This window comes from Lasioglossum baleicum, chromosome 10 (genome assembly GCF_051020765.1).
Source record: "Lasioglossum baleicum chromosome 10, iyLasBale1, whole genome shotgun sequence".
Taxonomy (NCBI): Eukaryota; Metazoa; Arthropoda; class Insecta; order Hymenoptera; family Halictidae; genus Lasioglossum; species Lasioglossum baleicum.
The window spans coordinates 1,576,935-1,597,135 of NC_134938.1; the positions used below are offsets into that span (position 1 = coordinate 1,576,935).

At 39.1% G+C, this 20,201-nt stretch overlaps 2 protein-coding genes across 14 annotated transcripts in view; one reads left to right on the forward strand and one right to left on the reverse strand.

Moving 5' to 3' along the window:
* LOC143212522 (uncharacterized) overlaps nucleotides 1-17,183 on the forward strand; it is a 31,246-nt gene extending 14,063 nt beyond the window's left edge. Inside the window, exons 1-3 of one of the 4 annotated variants that reach the window (XM_076431387.1) lie at nucleotides 4,933-5,708; nucleotides 5,809-5,988; nucleotides 15,314-17,183. In XM_076431387.1, coding sequence (XP_076287502.1) covers nucleotides 5,624-5,708; nucleotides 5,809-5,988; nucleotides 15,314-15,378 — 330 coding nt within the window. In that variant the 5' untranslated portion in view covers nucleotides 4,933-5,623 and the 3' untranslated portion in view covers nucleotides 15,379-17,183. Of the gene's footprint in view, nucleotides 1-4,932; nucleotides 5,709-5,808; nucleotides 5,989-6,254; nucleotides 10,395-15,313 lie in introns of those variants that run through there. The other 3 variants (XM_076431386.1, XR_013009724.1, XR_013009723.1) reach the window with 3 other exon arrangements.
* The window catches only part of Tmod (tropomodulin), an 85,820-nt gene that overhangs the window by 55,175 nt on the left and 10,444 nt on the right, over nucleotides 1-20,201 (reverse strand). Inside the window, exons 1-2 of one of the 10 annotated variants that reach the window (XM_076431372.1) lie at nucleotides 5,264-5,420; nucleotides 4,230-4,464 (exon numbers count right to left, since the gene is read on the reverse strand). The exons of 7 other annotated variants lie outside the window; for them this stretch is intronic. In XM_076431372.1, coding sequence (XP_076287487.1) covers nucleotides 4,230-4,337 — 108 coding nt within the window. In that variant the 5' untranslated portion in view covers nucleotides 4,338-4,464; nucleotides 5,264-5,420. Of the gene's footprint in view, nucleotides 1-4,229; nucleotides 4,467-5,263; nucleotides 5,421-20,201 lie in introns of those variants that run through there. 2 more of the 10 variants (XM_076431373.1, XM_076431374.1) reach the window with 2 other exon arrangements.

Sequence of the window (20,201 nt, forward strand, 5' to 3'; positions counted from 1 at the left end):
GATTTAGTCCTGTTTCCCCTAAACAGTAGCCCCCTTGTAGCCCCCTCAGCAGAGAAGTTTCACTTCCAAAAGGACTGTCCTGTAACGCGGGCTCTGTCCACTCCTGTTCTTGGCTCATCCCCTAGCGGACCTAGATCGGGCCCAGAAATCCCGAAACCCCGAATTTGATCTGTTTTGGCCTGCCTCAGGCTGCCATGAACGTCGCCCCAAACAACTATACGATTTGGCTGTGACCGCGAAACATTTATCGAAGAGTAACATAGATATTAAAGCGAAGATATTTGTCTCCCGGTTGAAAATGTCAGCTCGGGCCAACTATTCGATGTTGATTCATGAAGATATGGGTGTTCTTCAGGATCGGCGACGAATCGCGGAAGGTTATCGCAGGTCTCTGCGGATGGTTTACCCGATTTCGAAACGGACGATATAACGCCGTCTCGAACGGCCTCTGCTATTTCCATCGGCGGAGCCTTCGCGCTGGTTCCTATTTAAAATAAGCAACTTTACGGTGCATCCTCGCTGCAACTGCACGCCTTCACTCTTGTGTCACTCTTCTATTTCCAGAGGTCTCGCTTGCGCTGTTTTCTCCGTCGCTCTCCTGAACACATGTCCTGATCGAATCGATCATGCCCGCGTCACTGTCACGCATCCAGGAAGAATAAACCTCGACATCATTGTTTTTAAATATTTTGTTCAGGTATTCCTGGATCCTGTTCATTTTTTCAATCTTGTTATATTTTAGAATTTGTTCGTCTAAAATTGCACTTCCGCGATAATAACGATTTATAGCTTGAGAGCGTGTTGCACAGCGGATTAATAATATTCCAGGCGCGATATAAATAATACCTAAGTCGGGTTTTCTTCCAAAAATTCCGAGCGTTGCGTCACGGGATTAGGGGCAAGACACGAATCATGCTATACATACTGTGGAAACGACGCAAAACTTCGGGAAGTCTAGACTAAACAACGATGCACTTCGTCCGTGATTGAGAACGGGCTTAAGCATTTCATTTTCCGGGCTCCGATGTGTGCTCTACGGCTTCGATAGTCTTCTGGTTAGGCGCTTAAGCGCGATAGATATTCAACTATAGCTACGAAACCGTCGTAACATTCGCGGAAGTTGCTAAATCTTTTCTGGTCATTATTTTGCAATTTATAATTCTGTATTTGTTAATACAGTGAGTGTACAAAGTATTCGTACATCTTTTACACTCACGGTATATTCACGAACTTTTCACACAGTATAACCAGCATGTAAAAATTTCTTAAATTCATAATTTAATTTTTCTGATGAGTTGGTCAGTTGAATAACGAGCAATGTTAAGAGACTTTCGTTAGCAGCACAGCCTTCCTGCAAACATGTTCATCCACTTTCTATCAGCTTTCATTACAGAGGCTACCGGTCGGTCGTGGAAAAGTATTATATTGAGAAACCGATCGGAGATGATCGCGATCACGCCAACGTCTGTTTCTGTGACTCATGCGTGATCAATATTATCCAGACGCGATCTTCAAAAAGAAAGCGAGAAGAAGCAAAAATTGTTCCGATACTGCCATAATCCTCCCATAAATCTTGCACGCAATCTCCACAGGAGATTTTGTTAAGTTAAAAATAGAAAATTAATCTGGTTGTATGAACATTCATTGTAGAGGTCTCTGTTGATTTGGAAACGTTATTAAACAATTTCCACCTGGACAAAAATTAATTAGCACAAATGGAGGCTTCTGTAATTCTGCTGCTGAACATGAATCATTGTAATAATTAGACTGCGGATCTTTATGCAAAATAAAAATTGTCTGCATTTCTTCCGTTAATCATTTTAACCCTTTGTACTCCGAATTATTTTTCAATTTTATTGCCAACAACGCCGTACTATTTTAAGTATTTTATTTGAAATTTACTTCGAAAAGGACAGTTCGTTACTGCCACTTATTTTAAACAATTTTGTTAATTAATTACATTCAATATAGCTCTCAGACTTTGTTGTAATTTATATTTGTTTTTAACCATAAAATAAGACAATTCAATAAATACATGAAGAATCAAGTACATATAAAAACCCTGTTTCATTTACATTCTTTTTTTACTGATGTCGAGTCACACTCGACAAAGGGGTGCAAAGAGTTAATAGAGGAAAAATAATATATTATCATCTTTAAATTTTTTAAATTTTCCTACAATTTCGAATTCCGCCTACCCAATTTTTCAATAACTGCATGAAGATCCGCAGTCAAGTAATAATAGACGGTCGACGCGTTTTGAATACCTTTTGTTAAAGGTTTATGGCTTCTGAACGCATATAAAATTGCACGGTGCAATAACGAGTTTACATTCCAGCGGCGCAGACGCCACAGGTTGAGACGCGACCTGCCCAACACACTCGAACCCATCACTATCGGACAGATCGTTAGTTGTTCAGCGAAGCGTGCTTGATCCACGACGGAGGGTACACAAAAGAAACATAAGCAGCGGCCAGAGAGGCCGGGATTACTCATCGCGATTTTCACGGGTGTTTATCACGGTTTTAGTCGGAGAAGCATATCGGCCTTGGGTCCTGGCAGAGATCTCGTAAACGCAGGAAACTTCTCCGAGAACGCTCCCGTCCAAATGCGTTACGCAAAATTATACCTGGTATTATCCGCGCGTCCCCTACATGCGTACTATTGTCTTGGACACATTATTCTGGTACAATTCAATTCATTTGATTTATTTCTTCTGTTCTGCTCAACAGAAAATTACGAAAAAATTCGTAAACGTTCAACCCACTAGCGTAATCAATTATGAATTTTTTCAGAATTTTTGGCCGCAAGATCAATTTTTAAAAAATTGACGATTTTATATTGGAGTCACCGATTTGAACCTTGTCATAGAGGATTTATTTTTTCTGTCCTGCTCGACAGAAAATTACGAAAAAATTCGTAAACGTTCAACCCACTAGCGTAATCAATTATGAATTTTTTTAGAATTTTTGGCCACAAGAACAATTTTTAGAAAATTGACGATTTTGACTCCTCAATGGAAATAAGGAGTGATTTTTGGAAAAATCGCCAGACTTCAAATAGGATTGTTCCAGCGATTTAATGCTGGTATATCCGATCTATAGATCCTGCTGATCCGTGACTATAACAGCGAGCTTAATCGCAACGCGTGCGAAATTCGCAAACTGCGAATGCTCTCTTGAGCGAAAGACGGCTCCCAATCCCCTGAGATTGAAACAGCCGGAAGATGTTTTGGGTTATTCGCGTTCCGTCCAAAGGCACGGAGAAATATGCGCTATTTTCATTATTGGGCAACCTTTCTGCTTTATGGCTGGCCGGTCGGTCGGTCCGCGTTTGATTTATGATTGACGAGATCAAGACTTGCGAGTTATGTAATCCGATTAGACGCTGCTCGTTTATCAAAAGACTTTTGTTTTCGCGATCAGCGTACAGAAGGCGGAATTAAATCATCACTGGCTGAAATATTTATTCTTCGACCGTTTATAACGCGTGTAATTTTGATCATTTTTATATGAAAAAAATCACACGTGTAGTTCAAATATCGGTAAATATGTACGAAAAATGTCACTGCAAGAGGTTCGATAATTCGATCTAGAAAAAATTCTTAAAGACGGGTAAAAATGGCATTCGAAGCCAGAACATCCCCAGAACACACTCTGTAAAAAAAATATATAACTCAGGAAATATTAATTATTTTGATTTGAAAAAAATCACACGTGTGTTTCAACTACCCATAAATACGCATAAAAAATCTCAATTGAAAAGGTTCGACAGTTTTTCAGAAAAAAATTGCCAAAGATTGGCAAATTCAGCACTCAACGCCAGAACATCCCCTCTCAAAACACATTCTATAAAAAAATATATAACTCAGGCAATTTTGATTGTTTTCTCTTGAAAAAAATACCTGATGTACTTCAAATACCGGCGAATGTATGGGCAAAATCCTAATCTAAAAATTTCAACTTCAGAGAGGAACCCTAAACGCGAAGAAACTACTGTCCACTGATTCATCTTTTGAAGATCGTCAATAAATTATTCGAATGAATGAAATAACTGAAACGAGAACAATAAACCAATAAACGAGGTCGTTCAAAATTGGAAAACGGCTAAACGAGATAGGAGACCCTAGGAACCCTAAATTCTGCAGCTGTGGGAATATTTAATCCACAGTCGGAGGATTACAGGAGGAACTTGCTCGGTGGTAAATATTTCGTCAACCCTAATCTTACCTCTCGCCTAGTGGTGGTGGTGGTTTTACGGGTGGTGCTAGTCCTGGTCATGGAGCTGATGGTCTCGTGGGGCGAGTCCCAGTCCTGGAAAATTTCCGTGGTCGCCATGACGACTGGCACGGTCCCTCAGAATCGACGCACTATGAAAATTTCACTGGATCTCGCGGGTTTCGTGGAACAACGTAGTACTCCCTTCCTTGAACTACGATACACACTCGAACTCTCTCTTCTGCTCCTTAAACGATAATCCTTGATCGAGTACCAACTTCCGGATTACAGGGTGGAGGAGTGCAGGCATAAACCATAATCGAACAACTTTTCAGACGATTCAAATATTCTTTGGAAGAGCAGACTTTAATATTCGCCAGGAAATATTTTGGATAATGGAGGGCTGCAGGTTCTACTGAATTATCGAACACCACTGTCGGTCGCTCTAAGAAGTTCCTGGGTTTCGGAGCAACTGTGCAATTGTTAATTAACCTTAGGAACATTTTGACCCTGGTAAATTATTTCTTCAAATTAAATTATTACCATAATAATTTAATCACTATTATTTTAATCATTTAATTTAAAGAAATTATAGTAATCTAGTAGGGTCAATTTTCCTGGGGCTGATTAAAAAGTATCATAATAATTTAATCTCTATTATTTTATTTTTTGGTATCAGCATTGCAAGTTGATAATTTAATTGATTTTAGCCCTTTACACTCGAGTTTAAAATATTTGTTGCATTATTAAATTGATATCCAATAAATTACTAAACGTATTGAATGTTTCGGTATTGAAAATTCGGTTTTCGAATTAGAATAGCTCCGAGTGCAAAGGGTGAAATGATTTTCCAGGAAGATCACAGTGAGCAAGTATACTGATCAAAAATGTCCTGATGCTGAAGGGCCTCTTCAGCAAAGACCCCGAAGACGTCCAGTACCCGAAGACTTCCAAAGAATGAGGAAACAAATCTTTCTTCGATTACGAAGGATTAGCTGAAGATTAGCCCTGATTAGTACGAGGATCGACGTATGGAAGATCGATACCTAAGTGCTCGCCCCATCGGACGAACCCGTTCACAACGTAAACGCGATCAAGCGGCACAATGTCGCGATAGCTATGACGACTACTGAATATGCGCGATTCGAGGTGGATCTCGCGCGACTGAGCGTTCGTAAGCACGCTCTTCGGCATCGCAACCGCTCTCCCGCGCCCCATCCGCAGTCTAATTCCAGAAATACGGAGAAACACGTATAATTAGGACGACGACGGCCACCACACGACGAAGACGAAGACGACGGCCACTACACGACGAAGACGAAGACGCCTAGTGTGGCTGACACACGCTCGGGACTTGCGAAAAGAACTCACACGAGGATGAAGACACTGTTGCCGCGGATGGATCTATGCGAGCTGCAATGTCAAGGGGTCGTGGACATCGTACCTTGAAGAACCTTGCAAATTTTTGGAGACGTACTGCGTCTGAAAAAGGTTGCAGACTTGATAGGGAGACTAAAAATTAAGTGTCCTGTTGAAGGCGAGACTTTGAAGAATCTTGTAAATTTTTGGAGGTACAATGCTTCTGAAAGAGGTTGCAGACTTAGTAGGGACCTGACAAGTGTCTCTAGTTGGAGGCAACGACCTAGAAGAACCCTGCAAATTTTTGGACGTACAATGCTTCTGGAAGAGGTTACCGACTTGGTAGAGAGACTAAAAATGAAAAGTGTCCAGTTGAAGGCGATACCTTCAAGAACCCTGCAAACTTTTGGAGGTAGGTACGCAGCTTTTGGTAAAGATTAGAGGCTTAATAAGAACTGAAAAGACTCGGTAGGAAAAATTTTGTCTAGTTGAAAGCGAGATCTTGAAGAACCTTGCAAATTTTTGGAGATACGCTGCTTCTGGTAGAGGTTGCAGACCTGGTAGGGAACCTGACAAATGTGTCTAGTTAAAGGCGAGACCTTGAAGAACCCCGCAAATTTTTGGAGACACGCTGCGGCTTTCCAGTCGGAATCGCAGTATAAAATCGTGTTTGCACAGTTTGCAGAGGGACGAACCCGATCGAAATTTATGGCCGGAAGCGTCGATGGTTATCAAGCGGGGTAACTCGTCAAGTTTTCGACGCACGCCGAGCTTAAGGGAAACAAAGGGCTTTGATTACGGTGTGTCGGGGTGGTCGGCAGAGGTCGAAACAACAACACAGGTGAGCCCTGGGAAAAAATCGAAACAACCGGCGCGGTGTGCGTGACGCTTGTCGACCCCCGAGGAATAATGGCGCGCGGATCTCCGTTTCGCGCAGCGTGCACAGCAAATAAATCAAATATCGACTCTGTACGCGTTCGTAAATCGAATTCCTGTGGCATTGGCACGGTTGACAGTGGCTGCCGCGCGTAAGACATTTTTGACTTTACGTGTCCGCGTTGCTGACGAGTTTGTGCCGATTTTAGGCAGTGGAAAATGGGGGGACGATTTTCTTAGATCGTACAGTTCCCGTTTTTTTCCGATAATTCATGGCAAAAAAAAAGTTGGTGAAATATGAAACGGTGAGAATAATAATTTCAACTTATTAAAGTATTTAAAAGAAGAAAGACACACACAGATTTTTATGTAGGTTTCTCTAGAAAGATCAGAAACGTGTAGAGACGTAAAAGAAAGCGTAACAAGCGGCGGGCTTGGCAGTAAACAAATAAAGTGCGTATAAAGCCATACAGAGAGAGAGAGAGTACCATAATGCGGTAATTTGTACGAGAGACGCGGATGATAATGTCGCGGGACGACCGCGAAGGAAAATGGTAACTCGACTAACCATAAGGAAAAAGCCTGAGAGGAAACTAGCGCTAAGGAAATGGAGAAGCGAACTGAGAGAAAAGAGCCAGCCAGACGGAAGAAATTGGAATCATTCGGTCAGAAAATAGATGAAAGACGAAACAAAATCTGCGGCGAGAAGCCTGCGATGAAAAGAGGACGGGAATATTGGCGTGGGAGACGTGAGGTGCCATAACAAAATTTCCAATCTCGATATTTCCTCAAAATACCACTATTAGAAATTTGTTGCACGTGGAATCGATGGAGTCAATTGTTTAACCATTTTTAAAACCTCGTGGCACACATCAAAAAAATTTTTTTTTCCCAAATTGAAAATTGATATTTTGGAATGGATATTTAGTGGATAATCTCGATCGCAACGGTTCGCACAGAGCCTCAAAATTATTTAATCATTTTTAGAACCTTGTGGCATACAGCAAAACATTTTTACTTTTTTTTTTTAAATGAAAATTGATACTCTGGAATGAATATTTAGTGGATAATCTCGATCGCAACGGTTCGAACAGAGTCTCAAAATGTTTCAGAAGGAACACGCATTACGATGTGCACCGTAAGTTTACGACGACTGCTAAGACTAGAATAATTCTCCGGATACTAAAGGACAAGGGGGAGAACAAATAATTTACCCCTAAAATAGTGCCAAATTGAATTCCACGGAAGAGGGACGCGTGCGTCGAGTGTTAAACGAGGTTGGCTCGTACTGCTAGAACCGGTATTGCGATGACATCGATGCATTAATACCTTATTAATCGCCGGTTTGTTAACCGGACAACGACACCGATTCTAAAATTGAGATCTCCCAGTAATTATTCTCGGGATTTATGTCTGTAGTAATTGTCACTCTAAAATACTTCCTCCCGCGTGCATCCTATACTCTCCGAATGATACTCGACCTTCTATTTATCTTATAAAAATATAATATTAAAAAAAAAGCAGCAAGGGCAAATACATAAAACAGAAAGAAATAGAACCTCTGCTTTATAACACAATAAATTGTTTTTCTACATGCACATTAGCGTAAAAAAATCTGCTCGTATTTTATTCTGAACAAGAACGAACGTCTCGTTCGTCCGAGACGTATACACTCGAATGACCATCTGTCTATGTCTATTTTTACATTGTATTTTCTATTATTACGGTTCCGAAGTATAGCCGGACTGTTTATTCGGAAGCACGTGTTAACAGTATCGAAATGAAGTAAACAAATTAGCGAAATTCCACAATATTGTAATAATGCGATTAAAACAGTACAAATATTCGCACAATCTAAAAATATTATCGTACTATTTTCAACCTGTTGACATGTTAAAATCAATGTTTATTCGCCTACGTTTCACGCGTCACAATATCACGTGACTAGTGCTGGTAGAGAGGGGGTAACTGTTCCCCTAATCTGCCTGTGTCTCGTAAACTGTGCATTCTAATAGTCATTAATTTAGGAAATTCGACGAGTAACGTATAATGCGAAATTCGAAATGCGCAAAAACGGATTGCGACAGCGAATATTCTTCGATCTAATCTCTTTTGAGAACGTTGGCGCTGTGTACGGAGCATTCCGGAAACGATGTTATCCGAAAGTAGCGTGTACAACCAAGACAGATAGTTATCATCACCGTCGGGCGCAATTCCCCTTTCCTGAATTTCGTTGGCAACTGATTCGGAGTACGGTTTCATGAATATCTGTATATTCGATCTAACAATTCAGAGATGACAGCCCGCAGAGAGGAGCCGCGTGAACACTGCTCTGTCAACTCTGCGCTCTGCTACAATCTCGGTTCACAACTTATTCCACTGAGTGCTCACTGGCTTCTGCACTCGGTACCACGAGTCGATGAATAATAATAATAAGAAATATTGAACACACACATTGCTGTTATCATTAAATATTAGGTTAATAATTTATTCTTGCAGTTCCCCCAGTTTTAATATTTATTCTTGCAATGCCCCCCTTTTTAATATATATTCTCGCAATGCCCCCATTTTTAATATTTGTTCTTGCAATGCCCCCATATTTTATATTCTTTCTTGCAATGCCCCCATTTTTTCTATTTATTCTTGCAATGGCCCCATTTTTAATATTCTTTCTTGCAATGCCCCTCATATTTTATATTTACTCTTGCAAATAGAATAAATATTAAAATATCTTGCATAGACTAAAAAATGTTTTACTGTATTTTTGAATTGTATTTTAGTTCGTGCAACTTGTTTTTGACGTTGAACATATAAATATAAATATAAATATATATATATACATATATATATATAAAGATTGTTTATGGAGTACTTTTGGGTACAGAACAAGTCCACCAATTAGTAATTTATGATTCAGCTGATACAGCACAGGCAGCAGGCAATTTGTTCGGTTAGGTATTAGGAGATCGTGTAACCTGCGTGATGTCAAAGTAGTAGAATGTAGTTAAATATTGAATTAATAGTATTTACAACAGGCCGGTTGCCAAATCGACACGTTTAGTTGGAATTTCGAGACGCATGACTGGTATTGGGTATTTAAATAATACAGAAAACGAGAGTTAAAGGCTTTGGTTCGGTTTAAATAGATCGTTTCCATTGTGGTACGCTGTTTGCTGCGGATCAGGTTCAAATTTAGTATACCACTGTGTATATGTATATTACGTGTCTTTACATGCTGGTTACTTAATCGTGAACGTATACGAATATTATGTAACCACTTCGATTTCTGTTTGTTGGTTCACACAAAATTAATTTATGATAGTTATCAATCAAAATGTGAATCATAGTAGATCATTCATGCGTTTAGCAAGGTGACAGGTATACAGACGACAATTACTTTAAAATTACTAGAAAGTTACTATTAAGGGGTACTCGAAACTTACTATGCAATTGCTATAAAATTATTAATGGAAGTACTATGAAATTACTATACAATGACTACAAGATTACTATAAAACTACTATAAAATTATTCATGGAAGTACTATGGAATTACTATACAATGACTATAAAGTTACTATAAAACTACTTTAAAATCACTGTAATATTACAAATGCTCTTAATCCTTCACTCTATTTCCCAGATAGCACACGATGTCTTAAAGACGTCTTACGTCCATTTTACGTCTATTTTAGGTGTGGAACTCTTACGTCCTAAAAAGACGACTTCAAGACCATAAACAGTCTGGTTTTTATATACCCATAATATAACAGTATTAGCATTGGTATTCGAGTTAGTGTTTTTGCTTCAATTTCAATTCCAATTCCAATTTCAATTTTTATTGTGATTTTAATTGTAATTGTTATTTTTATTGTAATTTTAATTGCAATTTTAATTGTAATTTTAATGTCCAACTGCAGAAGTCTTGAAGACGTATTTATTTTTTCCAAAAATACACATGATCGTCTAAAGGTCATCGAAACGCAAAATCGGACATGATTAATCCCCCGATCTAATTACGACCGGCAAGATAATGTCGAAATGCCGGGTGGTTACAAATAGTTTCATTCTAATACCGTAGCGTTCCAGCATAAATCATTCGGAGATTGTAATATAGATAGATATGATCGAAAGCGCCATGTTTGATTTCGCGAGCGCATATCCGGCCAACGCAACGGGCTCGCGACGATGGATCTGCGAATAGTAAAACGACGGTAACAGCCGCAGTAACCACCCGCGAAATGGATTATTTATAAACGTAATCTCATTCAGTCGAACCTCGGCCAGATGGCAACACCGGTTTGAAAGCTTTCGCAGAACTTGAAAGCTCCTCGAGTCGGAAGCTTTGCCTCGGGAGCCGCCAGATGGAGACGAGCTTCCATCGAGGATACAAACAGATATTTATTTCCGGTTCTCTGCAGGCTTTTTCTACCGAGAAAGCTCCCTCTTTTAGAGAGCTTTCGTATGCTTGACAATAGCTCTGGGACAATGGCGATTTTTAGTTACTCGGAAGATTCGAAGATATGTTCAAAGCTTTCCGCGGACATCTCTGAGAGATTTTATATTTTTATCAATGTTAGATGTCCAGAGGTAGAGGGGGAGGGAATAAATTATGGCGAGAATGTCGCTGTTCAGTAGTTTTCGAATAACAATTGTTTAGAGCTTTTGTAAAGCTAGATATTAGATGATTGCATAAGTTCGTGCCCGATTTGAAAATAGAATTCAATGGTTAAATTTTAAAGAATACAATTTTATTAATCAATTGTACACATATAGTCACCATTCTTTTCTAATTGTAGAAAATTTAACCATTTTTTAATTGTAATTTAACCAATCTTTAACCAAATCTTTAAAATTTAACCATTGAATTTTATTTTCAAATCGGGCACGAACCTAGGCAATCATCTAATATATTGTTGACAATGCCGTAGAAATAGAAAAATATATAAAAAAAACTTTCTAAAAACCACGCTTATATTAAAATGGACTAAAAAGGAGAAAATAATGTTTTCAGGCATTATTGACTATAAATAAAAGATATTGTTCTGAGCTCTGTTTAAAGTGTCAAGTCTCTAGCTCATCGGGAAGTGATGTAAAATTCGATTACAAGATTTGACGCATACAACGACAACTCGTAAAATGTTTAGCCACCCATTTGTACACAAAAAAATAAATCGAATTCAAGAGAATATAAAGAAAAAGTAATTTATCTATAAGAAGCAGGTTTTCCTAGGATTCCAATTTAACGAAATATTTATTCGAGGCGAACATTGTGAGATGAACAAATGGTCGGTCTCCCCTCGCAAATATATCACGTTTCTAACAATCGCGCGACGACATTCTCTCCGAACGCAGACCGAAACCAGAATAATCCAGAGAATGCGAAGCTAATTAAAGACTAGGATTAATTACTCGCCGAATAAATGACAACGGGATTACAACCGAGTGCGCGTTTTCCTTTTTCGACTATTTACGGTCACGTGCGATCCGCGTGCGGTTTCTCGAGCTGATTCAATTCAATTTTTCCGCAGATAATAGTTTGTTTATTAAAGATAGATTGGCGCCGTCAGTTTATGTTACATTCGCTGGACCTGTTGCAAATATTTTCATTTCGCGTGTTGCGTCGCGATGCCAAGTTGTAATAATTTGGCAGGTGTGATGGATCATGGTTCGGAAATGAGATACATATTCCAATTGTTTATCATGATTAGATCTTCACGCAAAATAAAAATGTTTCGCATTGATTGTGCGAGAAGCAGGAATAACAAAAATTGATTTCATCCCGTAACGTCTTTGCTACATTGAAAGCAACATCACAACATTCTTGAATGCTTTAAATCTCTTACTGTTTTACATTTCACTCAACCAATTTCTTCTAAAACGCATAAAGATCCGCAGTCTAATCACGATACACCTTTTACCGGGATGACGCATTATTAATTTTAATTTTCTGCAAGGAGAAGGGTGAAGAGAAATTATTTTTCTAGTGCTATCTTTTTACGTAATCTAAAACTGTTTTGATCTGCACAGGTCGGTGGATATCAGAGGAAACTTTCCATCGACTCTGCCTCCGTTTCGAGTACGATGATATTTTTATGTACCCTTCCACTGGCATTATGTTGGTAGCCCTTACGTCAGAGGCATCACGGTCAATAAATTGTTTTCGTTCCCATTATATCAAAAGCTCGAAAGTATTTCTACCTCTTCTTTCCTCGAGTCTTTTCTCGAAAATTGCAACTCGAAATACAGTGGACGAAGTTTCTATAAGAACATCATAATTTACTGCCAAATGTTCATTTATTCGGTAAATTTATGTTAGTATAGTGTGAAAACCTTATGAACACCAATGTATTATTACCGTACAGTAGCGCATGTAAACAAATTCGAAAGTTCTCAGTGTTGTAAACAAAAATATTTGAATGCTGATCGTAGTAAGTACGAAATTTGTATAAGAACGATAAGTTTTTCCCAGTTCTGTATCATCATTACTACAAGAAACATCGTCCATACCTCAGACAGAGTAAATATTGAAATTTAAATACAAAATTTTTTAACTGTACATATAATAATTCTTCGTTTATTAGAATGCCACGCGGAAAAGTTTCAAGTTCCGAAGAAAGAATAAAAATAGATGCATACCACGATGCAGGTTTCTCTATTCGAGAAATAGCCAAAAAAATTAATAGATCTAGTACTTGCATACATCATTTTCTAAAATTGCGTGAAAAATATGGCAAAAACCATTATACAGGTGGAAATACTAAACTCGCAAGGCGTGACCGTTCTCCTATTTTTAAAGAAATATCAATTAATAATAGCACTGTCAGTGAATTAACGAGAGTTTTGGATCTGGCAGTAAGTACACGACGTGTACAGCAAATATTGCAACACGATACACGGTTAAAATGGAGTAAAAAAGTAATGAAGCCACCTCTTACCCAGGAGCACAAAACTGCAAGATTAAAATTCGCAAGAGATCACATGACCTGGCGTCAACAGTGAAAAAATGTTATATTTCCGATGAAAAAAAATTTAATCTAGATGGTCCTGACGGTTTTAAATACTATTGGCATGATTTACGTAAGGATAAAGCCGTAGCGATCAGTAGGAATTTCGGCGGTGGAAGTTTAATGGTGTGGGCTGCGTGTTTAGCTATAATTCAAAAACACCAATATGCAAAATTTGTACGAGAATGAACGCAGTAAAATACATTGCCCTATTAGAAGACACTTTAATTTGCTTCATCGAAGAAAATCATGACGACAACGTTATTTTTCAACAAGATAACACAGCGATACACAATGCTAAGAAGACTCGGGAGTGGTTTAGACAAAAGAATTTGCAACTAATGAACTGGCCGTCACGTTCCCCCGATCTAAACCCAATAGAAAATTTATGGGGAATCCTATCGCGAGCAATATGTAAAAATTGGAAGCAGTATAACAACATTAAAGAGTTAGAAAACGCAGTAAGATATGAGTGGAATCAAATCCATAAAACAACCTTGCAAAAATTAGTTTGTAGTATGGAAAATAGAATATTTGAAGTGATTAACTGTAACGGTGGAAGTACTAAATACTAATAATTATAAACTTGGTTTTTTGTTCGAATTTATTAGACTGTTCTTATAGAAATTTCGTTATACTTGTGTACATTAAGTTGTAGTATTTTGTTTATAACAAAAATAAAGCAGTTTCTTTTAAATTCAGAATATTGATTTCTGCTTTTTTAATATCCTTAATTATTTTCTAGCCTTCTTTTGATCATATTATCAAAAATACTTAACTTTTTTGTTCAAAATAGTAGTGTTCATATAGAAATTTCGTCCACTGTATAACTTTGTCCGACAAACTTATTAACTACTCTAACAATCCCTTACTTCGATCCGGACAGAGTAAAATAAATTACAGGTTGAAAATTCGCCGAGGTGATTTCATTCTCTAGCCCCGCGACGATTGTTTGTTTTAAGCAAACTGCCTCGTCTGTCAGGCAACGCGCGGACACGTGTTACATTATTATATAACGTGAGAAGTAGCAGCCTTTTTATCGGGAACGCGTTATTTCTGTTGCGAGGCTATTTTGCGAGTAACGTTTCTGACAGCATCGAGGAAACAGATCAAATTGATCATGGACCTAATCAGATACATATATTGTTTAGTTTTATAGTTACCCATACAGTACGGACTTACCCCTCCGTGATAGTACGGACTTGCCCCGTGTAGTAATATTTACGGGGCAAGATCATCTTAGTGTTTTCCTCAATAAATTTTAAAAAATACAATAAAAACGGTTTATTTAATGTAAACCTACATCAATATTTGTTGCAGTTACCGAAAATATCAACACAGAATATATTAATAACTGGTAAACTATAGCACGTTCAGGGTAACCTCAAAGTTGTACGTGTACCTCGCACGTGACTGTTTGGCATTGGTTGATTTAAGCGTGGAAAACACCTTTATTCTTGGGCGATTATAATAAATACGATCTAGAGAAGTTTCGTTCATATTATAATAAAAATAACCAATCAACGGACTTGCCCCGTAGACGGACTTACCCCACTCCACCTTAGAGTTTTTCACGCTGCTAAGTTACTAAGTTTTTTACCCTTAATCTTTCCCCTAGACGCACAGAGCTTTCGGTGAAACGTTTTTTAGCTGTTGGACAGTGTAAAGGTCGGTTTACCTTAGCAAGTCCAGGCCAGTCGGACAGAACCAGACTGCCCTGGTTCCGTATCCAGTATTTTCCAAAAAGCTAAAATACTGGATACAAAATCAGGGTAGTAAGGTTCTATCCGAGTGGCCTGGACTGGCTAAGATAAACCGATCTCAATCGGTCTAATCCAGAATTGATCGGTTTCAGAAGGATCCTACGATCGTCAAAGACGATCGCCGGCCCATAAAATCGGTAGAAAGGATCGTCGCTGAAGGACAGGTACGGCCTCGGTACGTTCCGAGAGAAAGAGAGAGAGTCCGCTAATTGAGACGCCAGAGGCATCGACCAGAAACGAAAACGGAAGCCACACGCAGCAGTGTCCTCTCGTCACGAATCTACCCGACGAAATTGCCCCCGGGATCTTCTTCTCTGCCGCACGGTATAAGCGTAAATCCATGCGATCACGGTTCTCGATCAACGAAGCGAGTCGCCGAATTTCCCGGCAGAGAGGTACCGTGCTAGTTCGTGTCTCTTTGGCTCCCGATTATCGTACAGGCTGCCAGGAAATGTTCCTTATGTTTATCAGCTGCTACGATTAATAATATTCGCCTACCGAACCTCCTAATTCACTCTGGACGTCCGCCTAATTTCCGATTTTTCCACCGATTTGTCAAACAGTACAGTAACGCTTCGATGAGCGACAGGTACGATGCGTACACTGCTGTGCAAAAGAATGAAGCACCCGGCCATATTTCATAGAAAAGCGGAGAAAATCAAATAAGAACACAGTGAGCTTTGAAAAGGGATTGCGCTCGCCGATAAGCATTTAACCCACACATTGTTCCCGAAAATGCGAAATTCGGTAACATGTTGAAACGCTTCTAAAATGTTTGGAAAATTTTTCTCGCCAATGAGCCGACGATAGACTTCAAGATTGAACCTTCTTCTTTCCAACGAGCCCGTAAAAAATTATCTACGATTTTTTTTCGCCAAGTTATCGAATTTTGAACGAAGGGTGTACCGTCACCTTTCTAATACACCGCCAGCGGCGCACAGTGGGACCTTTCGTCCAAATCGGAGAGAAAATCAAAGAACTTTCGATAGAAATAAGGTAGAGCGATGAAATTTTTTTTTATTTAGAGCTGAAACTTTGCAGAATATGGGAAAAATAGGGAGATTACTGTACGAACGGTTTTTAACCTTAAGAAAATTCGTTAAACATGTAGAATTTCAAGAAATCGATTTTGCAATATCCTGATTTTGAGATCAGATTTGAAATCAGCGTGAAAAAATCTACGGGAAATGAAGTACAGCTTCGACTCTTAATTTGAAAACGCTGCGAACTTTCTTTCCAACCCAATAATTATACTGGGTGCTTCTTTCGTTTGTACGGTAGTGTACGTCTATAATGGGATATGGTGCCCGATATAGCGGTTGGTTTAGGGTGAAAATGGTGAAAAAGGAGGCCAGACAGACAGCCGTCTCGGCCCGTGCAACTAGGGGAATTCCTATTCCGGCTGCAACAGGTCTAAATAGTAGTGGCCGCTGCGTAACTCCGTTGGCGAGTATAAATAAATCTGCCAGCTAGTAATGACGTCGGATTACGGCGGTGCAGACGCTGCTATCGACGTCAGACCAGCGACGCACGATTATGTTCGGATGGATCTATAAACCCAGCCCGAAATATCTTTCGAACCGTTCGTTCGTTCGTTCCGACCGAAAAACGAAACGACGCGGGACACCTAGCGAACACGATCGACCCTAACGTCGCGTCCCCGTCGGCAACTTTTGATTTGATACCCTGAACACTCGCCTAATCACTAAACTGCGGATCTTTATGTAAAATAAAAGTTTTCTGTGCATCGATTGCAAGAAGCGAAAACCAAATCGAATGTTATTTCTTCCCTTAATGAATTTAATGGAGGAGAAATCGTACAGGGTGTCTCAAAATTCCTTCAACATCCGGAAATGAGATCCTGATGGGTTCCTGAGATCATCTGAAGCAACATTTTCCTTTGCAGAAATGGCGTCCGCGGCTTTGTTAAGGAGTTATTAGCGAAAAACACGGACCAATCAGAGCGCGACCTAGACGCGTGTTGGCACAGACGTGTTTTTCGTTAATAACTCATTAACAAAGCCGCGGACACCATTTTTGCAAAGGAAAATGTTGCTTCTAATGATCTCAGGAACCTGCCATTTCCGACAGAGGAATTTTGATAGGAATTTTTATGTATATTGACATCAATTTGAAAAATTGTCCAACAATTTTGAATTTCATCTACTCAAATTTCCTGTAAATGCATAAAGATCCGCAGTTCTCTAATCACACACCCTCTATAATTCGACCAAATTAATTGATCCGCGGAACAGTCAGTCTTCCACTTCCTGTTACTTCCTGTAAAAAGTCTTCCAATCTGTGTGCTTACCTTAAAAAGTTTAAACACGATTTATTAAAACACGTATAAAGAAATTGATTTCTGCGAGTTCATAAATCTGACTCTCTCTTTCGGAACAAGTTCTCGAGCCCAGCAATTTAAAAGAAATATTTACTACACACCATCGGAAGATTTATAGAAATGTACCGATCTCCTGTGGGACATTCATGGCGAACGCGTTCGGAAAGCTACACGGCGCTGCACTATTTACAGAGAAAGTGGGAATGTTTAATTCATTTTTTGGTGAAATTCTCGGTCGCGCATGATCGGCCAGCATTTTTGAGAAAGTCAGGATAAAAATGTTTTTAATTGCACTGTAACCCCATGCGATTGAACTTTCTCTTAAAACTCACGTTCCCAGAGTCGTGTTTCACTATTGCGCGACGTGTATTAGTAGAAAGCGATTCGATATTTGATCAGCACGCGATCCAGATGTGCTTCCCTCGATCGTCATAGTAAATCGTAAACGTTGCTCGCGATAACGGAGCGGAAATGAACGCGGATCGAGCGAATAGGATAGTCTGGGTGCTGTGATCATGAATGAAACGCGCCGCTTGACAAGCCAAGTGACTGTCCTTGTGTATGTACGTAGTAACATCAATGTAACGTGTAACGTGTGTGTTGCGAAAGGAGGCAAGGCCAAATGTGAAAGCTTGCGACATCGCTCAACAAATGGAACATTTCAGAAAATTCTTTTCATCCTAGAGAAACGAAATCTTAAAAATATTAACTTGTCAATTCTCTTTATTGTCTTCTCGAATCACTGAAAATCTCTCATTTCAATTCCACGATTCTAGGATATCGATATCGCCAGTTCGGATAGCAGAGGTTCCATTCAATCGTGGATTACACAGCCAAATACAGCTGAAATCATATCGTGCTTAGGCTCATTTTAACCAATGATTATGCCAATTTTTACCCAATAGATCCAGCCTGATATAATTAAAATCTGAAGAAACACCGCTCTTAAATTAATTTTATGAAGGTTACTTGCTGTTGAATATAATGGCGGCAGTCTGTGAGCCTGCTTTCTTCCGCCTTCGAAGCTACAATGTGGGCTAAACGTCAGTTTACTCTCGGAAGTTCCGGCGAATTCAAATATTGACGTTGGCCGCGACAGCCTGGAATTTTCTAACCGCGCTCGCTCCTGTTCCATCGCTTTCGCTAATGATCAGAGCGAAACATTTTTAGAATACACCGGTTTACAGCTGCGAGGAGTCACACGTTTCCTCGTGTGTATACAGTGCGGACACTACGGAAGAAACGAATAAAAATTTGTTTGTCGGACGGCGCCGTAATTCATCGCAAACCAGAAACAAATCCACGTCAATTTGAAAATTCTGCGAAGCTAACCGAACCTGCCAGCAACAAATACAACATGGCAGCAATTACCAGAAATTTATTACGGCCCTGTTAATATTAATTTTCGATTAAATGTGCAGGGTGGTGAACTGATAAGAAATTACCGGAACAAAACGAAAGGGAGGAATAGAACGGCCATTTTTAACTCGTTCATTCGTCGGTACAGTTGTACAACGTTCTTTTGCCGGACCGCTGTCACTGAATTGTTCTTTTATCAACCGCTAACCAGTTTTATATTGTTCTTTTGCCGAGTGCCAGCGCGAGTTCGAAATTGTTCTTTTATTGAGTGCTAGGAAGATCTTTCAGCGGGACCTAACTTGGCTCTAACTCGATTCCGATCGCAACTTTTTAGAGCCCGGGTCGGGCTCGAGTGTGTCCGTAGAGCTAATAGTAATTTTCTTACAAGTGTTTCAATTTAATATTACCTTCTAGTAGTTCGTTCAACTGTAGTTTGCATAAATTTCGATACGTCCGCTTCTCGGACACTGGGAAATGTCTAATCGATGGAACTGCTTACCCGCGGATCCCCAGGATTTTAAAATAATTTTAAAAAATCATTTTTGTTATTTTATAGTTTGGAATTTTATCATAACTTTAAAAATAACAATAACTTTCATAATAACTTTTATCACAACTTTAATAATAAAAAGATATAAAGTTTCTCCTGGTTTAGGAAATTAAGAATTACAAAACAAGTTTTAATCACTGAAATCGTAAACTAAATCGTAAGGCAAGGGGTTAAGGATATCATTTAGTTCCACTAGCAAAGAGTTTCAATTTCTTAGATCGAAATGTAATTTCCGTGATAAATGCATGAATTACGTGCATTTTCAATATTGTAGAGGGTGTTGCCAACGACTACAGGTGTCGACGGTTATTATGAAGCCTTGGAATAGTAATTTCGGTGTAAATTGCAAACATTGAGAGGATCGATGTCCGCTGGTGTACGCAACGAGGCCAATGGAGTCTGGGTCGGCGATTTTGGCGGAAACATTAATTGTGTACGATGACGTAACCGCGGATAGAAGCTGTACAAGGTCATGACAGCATCCGCGACACTGCTGTCGCGAATAATTCTGCGAGTGGAGGCACGCCGATTCATTTGTACATATATACACGTAGAAAGTGAATATACAACAAAATAAGGTACTAACTTTAATGTAATACACTAAAAATTAAATAACTCGTTCAAACCATTTATTATTTCTACAACTTTGAATATAAAATAAGAAAAGTATTAGAATTCAACAAAATTACACATTTTTTGGCAGTTTTAGTAATGCGTGGACTTCCCTTTA